We start from the raw sequence: 12274 nt of genomic DNA, 5'->3' as shown, positions 1-12274 counted from the left end.
CAAATTTCACTAATTGTATTAATTAATAGAAGTTTTACTAAAATTTGAGTTATTTTTACATAACCTAAAAATGTATTTAACTGATAATTAGTTATTTTTAACTAAGTTAATAGTAGAAATATTTCTATTTCAGGCCTCGGATCGACTTTAAGGCGCAAAAAAAGTCGAAAAAATCCATTTTTTTTTTAAATTAAATTTAAATAATTGATAAGTATTTTACTTTAAATAATTAATGTTATTAGATAATCAATCCATTTTATTAATTCCTTAATAAGAATAATTCTATAGAAATATTATCAAAAGAATTTATTTCCAATATTTTAGAATCGAAGACAAAAATTTTTTTAATTTTAACCCTTTGAGGACCAAATAATATCTTAAAAAAGCACGATTTTTGATTTTTAAACAAATTTTTAAGCGAAAGTAATTAAGGTTTTTTTAAATCTCAAAACTAGAGTTTAGAATTGGAAATTTATTATACTAAATGAAAAACATTGGTTTAATTTTTAGTTTTGAAAATCAAGGAACTTATATAACAAAAAAATGTTCATGTTGCCTGAAAGCAACATTTGTCCTTAATGGGTTAATTAAGTTGGACAAATTTCTAAAAAAAACAAAAAAATTCTGACAACACTCCAATTTTAGAGTTTTTCAAAAACTTTTTTAAATAATTAAATTTTTTAAAAAATATTAAAATTATTAAAAATAATTGAACTTTTGAAAGAGTTATAATGAAATGAAATTTTTAGAAATATTTAAATTTTAGAAGGTTTTAAATTGAAATTTTTGTTGATTTCTTTTTAAAATTATAAAAATTGTTGAATTTCATAAAATTTTTAATTGAAAAACAATGTAAGATATTTGAATTTGTGAAGACTTTCATTAAAGTTATTAAAAATAATTAAATTAGAGAAAAATTAAGGTTAAAAATTTGTTAAATAATTGAAATAAAGAAGATCTGATGAACATCTGCATTGTATACTAAAAAAGACGTATTTTTTTAAAAAAATTTTGTAAAAAAAAAAATTGTAAAAAAATGTCGAAAAAGTCGCATCTTATTTAAATAAGTCGAAAAAAAAGTCAGAAAAAGTCGTATAATACTAGACCTGAAAAATTTGTTAACTCATATTGTATAAAGATCGTTTACATCTGTTAAATAAATAAATATATATAAAGATTGTTCTTAAATTAATATAAAAAAAAAATATGAATCAATGGATTTATTTATTTATACATCGCAGGAAGAAAAATTCATCAAGTAAGACCGGTTGCATCAGAGCACATATATAAAGCCCAATCTTAGAATTAAATCACACACATGTTGATTTTTTCTCTTTTCTTTCTTTTCTTTTGTTTTTTTTTTTATTTCGGTGATTATTTTTTCCGCTCGCTTGCATCTTTGGTATAAACACGAGGCCAGTGCCCGCGAGCGACTGACTCATCTTGCATGAACGCGCTGCTCTCGCGGACGTACGCGGCACTTTCAAGAGAAAAGTGGAGCACCGACCCCGTCCAACAAAATACATCTTTTTTTTCTCTGTCTCTCTCTCTCTCTTTCTTTCTTTTTTTTTTTACTTTTTTTATTATTATTATTTATTCAATTGTCTTGGACTCTGATATGCCGGACTTGTCTGATGGTTCGAGCAATTGCGCAATTGCGTAAATAACCAGCAAAACTTGAATAAAAAAAAGGGACAAGTTTCTGCAGCGACCAATCTGGTAAAATACTTTACGGATCTTCCATTATTTCTGGTATTTATATTCTTTTTCATCTCACTCCGTGTTCTTTTAGAGTTATTACACTCTGCCGGATTCAGCAGACGCATAAATCTCAACTTTGTTAAGCTACTCATTTAAAAGGTTTCCCCTCCCCCCCTCTCCTTCATCCTGTTTCATAGCGACTGTACAATTCCATCTCAATTTTTTTAAACTATAACACGCAAAAAAAAAATGAGACGTATGAATAATGTCCAAAAAAATTAGTTTGTTAGAATTTTTATATAACCGAAAATTAATTTCTATATGTTTGAATTTTCATTTTTAGAATTTTATTCGTTCGAATTTTCATTCAGAAACGACAGAAAGTTGAAAAATTAGGATTAAAGATAATTTTATAAAGGAATGAAGTTACGAGGTGAAGGCTAACCTCAAACATTTTAAAATTCAATATTTTTGTAATATAAATGTTTAAAATCAAAAGTAGATATACCATTTGACGCTTGCCATTAAATTAGTTGAAAAAAGCGAAAGAAAGTGGAAAAATTACAATTACACAAAATTTTATAGACGAAAAAAGTCACGAGGTGGTGGCTAACCTCAAAAATTATAAACGTTCGGTATTTTTAAAATATAAATGTTCAAAATCAAAAGTAGATTTATCAATAGACGCTTGCTATCGACCTAGTTCGAAAAAGTGTAACTAAGTTTTAAAATTACGATGAGACCAAATTGTATTGGGAACCGCAGAACTGCGATACGCCATCTGGTGTCGACCCACTTGTGGTAGCCATTTTTCGTTCGGTCTCTCTTTTAACATATGCTTAAGAGATAGATGAATTTTCAAAATGGCTACCGCAAGTGGGTTATTTTTCCCATGATTCCCTATGATTTCTGATCCCAATAGACAAAAGTAGTCACGAGTTGGGATCTAACCTCAAAAATTGTAACCTGCATTCGATTTAATGAAAATCGTATCAAATAGTAATTCAAAGAAAATTCTATCTTTTGTACAGATAAACATTAATGAATTTTGAATATCGTCCAATATTGTGTTTATATATATAGCAGCGTTTAAAGGGCTTGAAAAGAATCAAACGGAATGCGAGAACCTTGGACCGAGTCTCCTCTCGAGTATTCTAGAAGGTGATCGAAGAATCCAATCTTTCGTAAAGTATCAAAATGCTTTTATAGAAGGGTCCAGAGACGATTCTTTTGAGTTTAAAGGTATGCTGCAACAACTTTCAACGCTTTCAAAATACCTTATCAAAAAAAAAATTTTTATAACTAATAAATAAATTATAAAACTGATCAAAAAAAAATTAATTAAGAAATTATTGTGAATTTCTTGTTTAATTAAAGTTTTATTTTAATTAAGAATAATCTAATCATTTGGAAAAAATAAAAATTATAACACAGGACTCCACAAAAAATCGAATTTTTTCCAAGGCATAGAATATATGATTTTCTTATATATTTTGATGCGCTCAACACGAATCTGAAGTCCGATTTGCTCCATCACGTCAGGATTTTTTCTAACCTCAAAAAAACATGTCTAATCAAACAAGTAACTCAAAATTCTTGTAGGCTTGAGTTCGACGGGTTTTTGGGTCTTTGATTACGAATCGGATCTGAGATTTTTAAAATTCAAAATGGCGGTTGCAATATGGCGGACAAGTTTTTAAAAAAATTATTAGATTTGCATGCAAATCGGTATCTAGAAATGTTTTGGATCGCTGATAACGAATCCGGTGTCAGATTTAAAAAATTCAAAACGGCGGATGCAATATGGAGAATAATTTTAAAAAAAGTTATAAAAGATATAGATTTTTATGAAAATCCAATAATTTTTTTTTTTTAATTGTCCTCCATATTGCATCCGACATTTTGAATTTTTAAAACCTAACATCGAATACAGCATATTTAAAAATTACAATAAACAAATTTAAATTTTAATTAATTTATTAATTATATCTATAAATTATATTTAAATTTGAAAAATAATTTAATAATTTTTAATTTTCTGAATATTTGAAAAATTAACTGAAAAAATTAATAGTAATTATTAAATAATTGGAATTAAATAAATAAAATAATTAAATTAACTAATTATGATAATAATAATAATAATAATAATAATAATAAAATATGTAAATAAATTTTTAAAAAAAATTTAACGAAAAAATGTATATTTGAACAGAAAAATATTGAATCCCAGATGGTTTTTGAAATATGAAACCCTATATAGAACAATTACAAAAATAGTTTCAAATGAGTGTGAAAAGTGAGAGATATTATAACTTTTGGCTTTAATTAAACTCTAGAGAGGGTTCTCTAAATTATACAGTGTCAAGGGGATGTTTCCTTTGGCATTCCTGGAACTTTGGTATATGAGAGCTAATTCATATGAAATACCAAAAAGGGATTTTTCAAATACTATAAGTTTTCGAAACCAAGTTCCCTGGAGAGTTTCTGTTAGTATATGTATACGTGTATACCTCACGTGGCCAACAGATTTTTCGGCAGTTTTCAAAAGGGGCTCACATATTATTTTCAAGAAGATTAAAGTTTTCACAGATGATGACTGAAAGGGGCTGATTGTCAGAAAAACAATAGTTTCGAAATATGAAATTCGATCTTAGGTATATATATATATATATATATAGGTATATGTTTTAAACCTAAATTATATATTACTGAAATTTTGAAAAGATTATAGTGACTGTCAATTTAAATTATTCATTTTTTTTTGAATTGATATATGAGCGATTGTATATATACAAAAAGAGGGGATTTTCATATTAACAGATGAAAAATAGCATTTCGTTATGTCGTAACCTTACTTAGAGAAAAAGTTAATTTAACTTAACCAAACAGAGTTTAGTTAATTCAAATAAAAATTTGGTTCGTTATAAATTAATTTAAAAAGGTGTATAAAATATTATTACATTAAGCGAAAAAAATTAACTTAACAAAAAATATATTGAAATAAATACATAATGTAACGCGCTCTGAAGAAAGGGACCTTAGAAGCAAACGAATTATAGGTTGTTATGTTTACGCTAATTTTACCTTGATTCAAAGTTTCTTTTTACTTTTGTAAAATTAAAATCAGTTTTCATTAAATATTTTGGATGTAATAAAGATTTAAATATCAATTATTTCTATTGAAAGTTGATCCTCTTCTTTGTGTATTTTCAATTACAAATTTCAAAACATATAACCTATATTTTGTTGCTTCTAAAGTCCCTTTCTTCAGAGCGTGTCACATATAAACTTACAAAATCAACAGATGGCGCTACTGTATGTTTCCAAATAAATTTTCCCTATACTAAATGTAAAGCACAAAACTCATAAATTTCATTTGACAAAATTCGTTTGCCATAATTCTCACTTGACATAAAACTTATTTATCATAAATTTCACTTGACACATAAAAAAAAGTTCATTTCAAATAAAATTTAAGTTTTATATCAAATTAGATTTATGACAAATAAAATTTTTGAGTTTTTATAATAAAGATTTATGTCAAGTGCCAGTTTTTTTTTTTTTATGTCACATGAGTTTTAAGTGTCGAGTAAATTTTATGCCAAGTGGCATAAAAAATATTTACCATTTATATATGGGAAATAAATTTTGTCAAATAAAATTCATGGCAAATATATGAGTTTTATTGTTAATAAGATTCATGTCAAGTGTAATTTTTTTTTATTTCTTTTTTTTTGAGAGGGAGGAAATATTCATGATTGTTTTCATATAAAAAAAATTTCCCTTTTGGCTTATATATTCTCATTTATCTTTAGTTAATAAAGTTAAAGTTTTGCTTCACTGTTAATATACACATAATATAAGTGAGACCACCCACGTGTGTGAAAGTTTACAGTTCTTGTAATAATGAATATATATATGTGTGTGTATGCACACGAGAAAAAGAGAAGTCTATATATGCGGGTCCTAAAGTCAAGCCAGCTGTTTAGATTACATTACGGATAACGAGCAAAAAAATAACCAAGTTTGTTCGTTATTTTAAGGAAGACACATGCTTAGAATAAATTTTGAAAAATGCAAAAAACGAAAAAAAAATTCAATGTACATTCATAAATCCACAAATAAATGATGATACATGTATATATATATATATATATATATATACATAGTAGAGTCTGAAAACCTCGTAAAAATTATTATTTCCTGAAAGACTCATTTTTTATTTCAGGTAAAATTGTTTCTTTGAATCAAAGAGCAATTCTTTAAATATAGTCATCCTAAAAAAGCAAGTTCTTTGAACTCGAGATCGTTTATTTAAATGGGGAAATTTTAAATCATTTCTCGGAGATATGAATATTTTTTTCTTATTTTAATTAAACTTTTCCTTGATATAATTATATTTAGAAATCAATGAGCTATTTTTGTTATTTATTATATAATGGATAATTACGTATATTTAATGTATTAAATTTTTTAATTTCATTTCTTTTTTTTAATTTGTAGAAAAAAATGTTTTCTCAATAATGTTATTTGAAAATATATGCGTGACGCTTCACGAGAGAAGGAACGTCGAAAAAAATTTTAGGTTATCTTATGTTTAGTGATAGTTTTACCCTGATAAAAAGTTTCTTCTTATAATTAGGTAAAATCAAAAATAGTTTTTATTCAATTTTTTTTTAATGTAATGGAAACTTAAACATAAATGTATTGTATTAAGAGTATTGATGTATTTTCACTTCAAAAATCAAAAAACATAACCTAAAATTTTTATGTAAGGCCCCTTCTCTCGTGGTGCGTCACATATTGTAAATATATAATTTTGGAAAACATTTTTAATTTATTTATTCTAATAAGGGGCCGTCCATAAACTACGTTACCTATTTTAGGGGGGGGGAGGGGGTCAAAAAATCTAAAAAAAATGCATTTAACGCAATGGTAACGAGGGGGGGGAGGGGGTCTAAAAAGAATGAAGAAGTGGTAACGTAGTTTATGGACAGCCCCTAATATAATTATTAATATAATAATTATAATAACAATATAATAATAATAATAATAATAATTTCCTTAAGTTTTTTTTATTGATTTTTATAAATTTTATAAAAAAATAATTTTGTAAGATAGTTGAAAATTTTTTAAATTCTAAGTTTAGAATTTTTTTAATAAATGAAATTTTTTAAAACCGTTCTTAAAAATTATTATTGATAAAAATTGCCAAAATAAAATTGTAGAAAATTATTGTAAAGAAAAATAGAAAATTTTGAAAAACTCTGTTTTTTAAATTTTGAGAAAAAAAAATTGAAAGACGAAAAACATATATATATATATATATATGAGGGAGTAATGGAGACAGCGATGCTGAAAACTTCAAAGCAGCAGTGTGTTTCATCGATTAGATATACCTGCGAGTATATAATATATATGTATAGGAATGCGGCGCGGGCGATTTAAATGCTCCTACTAACGGTATTTATATGTTTTCAATGCTAGACGAAACGCTTATAGTAAAAAAAATATGAGAATTGCATATTACTCTACCATTATTCTTGCTCTCCTTCTCATTTCACTCAACTATCCAAGCGTAGTCCATAAAAATTATATATACATAAATTTCATCTTATTTTTATACGATTAGGTATTAATTGAACTTATACGATTTGTCAATTATTATTTCTTTATTTGGTATATTCACAAACACTTTAGGAACTCGAATTTTTAAATTGTATTTTTATATTAATAGTTTTTAATATTATTATTATCATCTTTATTATTGTTAATATAGGTATAATATACATTAATATAATAATAATAATAATAATAATAATAATAATAATATAATTTATAACAAATATAATTTTTATTCAAACTTCAATTTTTATTAGTAATCTCATTTAAATGCAATTCCAAAGAAGAAAAATATTTTTTTTTATGTATACAAAATACAAAATTGAAGTTTTTATTGAAAATAATATAAAGAATTATATGAATAATGATTTTACCATTTGTTCGATATTAAAAAATAACGATTTAATGTTTCTTATTTAATATAAAAAATTGTTTTTAAAAATTTATGAAAAAGAAGTTTGCTTTTGATTCTAGAAGATTCTGAGAAAGAAAGAGAGAGAGAAATTTAAGAAAGTTTCTTGTTGGTTACAGATTCTGAAAGACTTGTTAGAATCCTCGCTACAATTCTATAAAGAATTTTAAATGCTTTAGAAAAAAAATTTACTTTCTTTCAAAAATCTTATTCATATAATTTTTTTTGTTATTTATAAATTAAAAAATAGTTTTCAAGTTTTTGAAAAATATATTCTAATCACAGAAAATTAAAAGGCATTAAAATAAGCTGCAACGCTTATTATTTTAATCCAATTTTGCTTATTATTTTAATACCAAAATGGATTAAATTAAGCAAAATTGGATTAAAATAATAAGCGTTGCAGCTTATTTTAATGCCTTTTAATTTTCTGTGATATTCTGAAAGTTACGCACTAAAAAAATTTATTTGATTCAAATACTCGATTACTTGACTATTATCAAATAAATATTTACTAGAACTAAATAATTAAATTAAAATAAACTTTATTTGAACCAATAATTTCTGTATTTAAAACAAATATTTAAAAATATTTATTTCATAATAGTCAAGTAATCGATTATTGTTTGAATCAAATGAATTTTTTTTTCAGTTTATAAATAAAATTTCATATAAAATTTACAGTAGGTTCTAAAAAGATTGAAGGGAAAAAGTTTTCATGTCTAAATTTGCAATTAATTACTAATTTAAAGAGTATAGAAAATATAAAAATATATTAATTGACGATTTGAACATTGTATCATATTATATTTAATTTAATTTCTGTGTGTTGCAATGTCATGATCAGTGAATGATACTACAATTTTATTCATACAAGACATATTCTTATTGATATCGTAAACACGACAATAATTGATATAAAGTTACTGATTGTATATTAAAGTAATAATTACAAGATATTATCACCAACCCTCCTTTTTCTTTATGTATCTCATATATACTATATAATGATCATCATCGTCAAGATGATGTTTAATAATGTATGTTTTATGATCAGCAAAATGTTTCATTTTCATTTCTTTCTTTTCTTTAATAATAATCATTTCTTTTCAATATACATACTATAATCATTTTTCAATAAGAACTATTAATATTTACCACATATATATATATATATATATATATTGTTGAGCAAAATGTTTCTTTCAAGAACACTTTTCTTCTAATCCAATGTTTTAACAATAAGAATATAAGAAAAGTGTAAAATACAAAGTCCAAACGAAAATTTAGATCAAAAGACTCATTCAAAAATGAGAAAGTCTAAAAATGTGACGAACCCTGAAGAAAGGGAAACCAAGAAGCAAAAAAATTATAGGTTATGTTTACGATAGTTTAGGAGTGATCAATTCTCAATACAAAACATTGAGTCTTCATTGCACAGAAAATATTCCATTAAAAATGATTCTGATTTTATATAATTAAAAAGGAACATTTATAACATAACCTACAATTTTTTTTGCTTCTTTGGTATCTTTCTTCAGTGTGTGAATCACAAAATTGAAAAACTAAGTATCCTTTCGATCACTCAAAATCGTCTATATTAGTGTAATTATAATTATTATTTTTATACATGTTTAAACCCCAAAAAAATTGGGACTAGAGCTAAATGTAAGGCCCCACTGTAAAAGAAAAATTTTAAAAATAAAACCACTAATTTTCAATGTCAAATTCGTAATCTCGTTTTAATTCTGCTTTAAGACTTGTAATATGCACATATAACAAAAATATTAGGCCTGAATTATTTCTATACAATTAATTAAACTCGCGAAACTCACTATTTGGTGAGTTTTTAGAATTCACAGATTACGATTTCAAAATTAATTTTTAAATTGGGCCACCAAATTTAAGGCCCAATTTCAAAATTGACTTTGTATTAGTAATCTATAACGTCTCTAAAAACCACCAAGTAGTGATTTTCATGAATTTACTTAGTTGGGTAACATTTTTTAGGCTTAAAATCAGGGATAAGGCTCAATATTTTGATAATGTATAACACTTGTCTAAACACAGAATTTTAGCGGCAAATTACGAATTTGACTTGGAAATTTAGTAGTCTAATTTTTAAAAACTATTTTATTTACAGTGGGGCTTTACATTGGGAACCAGGCCCAATTTGAAAATTGATGTAGCGGCTAACATATTCACGCTAAGTAATAGATATTATTTAATTTGTTATTAAACAATTCATCTTGTAAATATTTTAACAAATATAATATTCACGGTCAAATATAATTTCAAAAATGATAGTTTGAAGAAAATCATGTACCTTTGGTATCTCCTACACTCAGGTAGGCCGCCAGGCGACCGCAATAAAAGTCGGTACATTCTGGTTGTCGCAAACTTTAGAATTTGAGCATTTTTGTAGTTGAAATAATAAAATAAAATAATTTCGAAATATTCCTAAATTCCAAAATCTTCTCAAGTTTATAAATTTTTGCGAGCTTACTTAATTGTTGAATTAGTTCAGGCCCAATATTTGGTATAAGGCCCAAAATTTTGGTTATGTATATCACACTTGTCTAAATACAGAATTTTAGTGGGATTACAAATTTGACATTGAAAATTACTCTCTAAATCTGAATTAGTAAAAATGTTTACTAATTTAAATTAGTGACTCACTTTTTGCTTTAGAATTAGTAAAATTTTACTAATTCAGAAACAAAAAGTGAGTCACTAATTTAAATTAGTGAAAATTATTACTAATTCAGATTTAGAGAGTAGTAGCTTTTGGAAAATACTTTTTACAGTGGGGCCCTACTTTGGGCCCCAGGACGAATTTGAAAATTGTCTTAGAAATCATAATTTGTCACCTCAAACATCCCCCAATATAGAGTTTTTTTTTTTGGTGAATTTACTTTATTGTATAGAAAAAGTTCGGTCCTAATATCTAGAATAAGGCTCAATATTTTGGGTATACTTTTCGAGATATTTAATTGTTTTCAAATATTTTTGAACACCTTTCATTTAAAATTATTCAAGAGTATGATGAAATCTGCATTCTTTGTATTTTTTCAGTTTTCCATTTTTGAAATAAAAATTACAGAAAAATAAAAAAAAAAAAAAAAAAAAATTACCTTCTCAAGTTGATCCAAGGCAATTTTTGCATCTGTCCAACTTGTCCTGATATAAAGATCCGAGTTATGTCTGATTTCATCACTTTTAAGAATTGCCAATTGCTTGTTGTTAATGTTATTATTGTTGTTGTTATTATTGGTCTTAGTGTTGTCAGTTGCATTTTGCGACTGGCTCTGACAAACAGAAGGGCGTCCCGCTAGGATCCCTGTTGGACCGGACGCAGCGGTCATGATCCGTCATGCATCTGCCCCGAGCGGCGTATTATCAATATTTTTGATTTTTCTTTTTTTTTTTAATTCCTAGTGGGGAATTATTTTCCCCCACAATTTTTTTTTTTTAGAAAAAATTTGCTGCAACTATTTTATTGTCAACTTTTTCCTCATAAAAAAAAAACAAAAAAAAAAAACTTTTTCTTCTTCTGATCGAAAAAAATCACCTCGTAATCCAGGACCCGTAAAATGGTCTTCGGCCACAATAATTGACCCACACCACTCTCACTCCCTTACACTTAAATTTCATGTAAACACCCACAAAAAAATGAATGAAAGAAAGAAAAATATTATCACTTGATTAAGTTTTGTAATTCGCACGAAAAAACTTGGCTCATGATGATTGGACACTATTCTTCCCGGCATGCACTACACGGCACACTACTATTGGCGCGAAAATTGCGCTCTTTTTTTTTGAAAAACAAAATTTTTTTTCACAACTTGTCTTGTGTGCCAATATTAAAGGAGTGGGGAGGGAATTAATAGCCTCGATAATCCAAGGAGGCTGTGATGAATAAAAACGGGGTTTTTTTTTTGGGGGGGGGGGAGAAAAAAGAAAAACTTTTCTTCTTTATTGGTTATAAAAGAAAAATCGGTGAGATGAGAGAGAGCAACAACGCGTCTACGACGTTTGGGTCCGCCGATGGCATCCGGTTACACACACGATATATGTATATATGTGTGTAGGCGGTGGACCGCAGTTGATCTGTTTTCAACGATGATGCCGAGAAAGAAAAACACAAAAATTCTCTCTTCTTCATGAAGAAAAGATGTGTTTTATGATTTACATTATTGTAAAAAATTAAAAAAGCTAAATTTTTGACAAATCTTGTTACTACCAAAAACACACACACAAACACGGAATTTAGAAAACTTTTTTTTTTAAAATTTTTTTGGTATTGGCGTTTTTTTTTTAAATTTCTCGTCCTATTATTATCATTATCATCATCAGGTAAAAACAACACCCGGCTCTTATGAGTTATACGCGTATATTTAAACTTACACGACCACCACCGTTCCCAGTGTTGGCTAAGTCAGTACTAAAGCAAAATGCGCTGCTACATTTCTTTCGTGGCCCTCTCCTCTTGCCTTGTGTGCGCCGGCCATAGTTGACGGATACACCCCACCACCA

General features: G+C 26.5%; 2 protein-coding genes across 3 annotated transcripts in view; one reads left to right on the top strand and one right to left on the bottom strand.

Annotated features, from left to right (window-relative positions):
* The window catches only part of LOC127284984 (protein patched), a 51516-nt gene extending 39350 nt beyond the window's left edge, over positions 1 to 12166 (bottom strand). For both annotated transcript variants that reach the window (XM_051310733.1, XM_051310734.1), the window contains exon 1: positions 10873 to 12166. In XM_051310733.1, the coding sequence (XP_051166690.1) occupies positions 10873 to 11103 (231 nt within the window). In that variant the 5' untranslated portion in view covers positions 11104 to 12166. The remainder of the gene's footprint in view (positions 1 to 10872) is intronic.
* LOC127284996 (deoxynucleoside kinase) overlaps positions 1 to 12274 on the top strand; it is a 421619-nt gene that overhangs the window by 37787 nt on the left and 371558 nt on the right. The window lies entirely within an intron of this gene.

This window comes from Leptopilina boulardi, unplaced genomic scaffold (assembly GCF_019393585.1).
Source record: "Leptopilina boulardi isolate dan_hultmark-lab unplaced genomic scaffold, ZJU_Lbou_2.1 LbouV2_327, whole genome shotgun sequence".
In the NCBI taxonomy this organism is placed as follows: domain Eukaryota; kingdom Metazoa; phylum Arthropoda; class Insecta; order Hymenoptera; family Figitidae; genus Leptopilina; species Leptopilina boulardi.
Note: the sequence above shows the minus strand (reverse complement) of the source record. Positions and strands in the feature narration are given on the sequence as shown.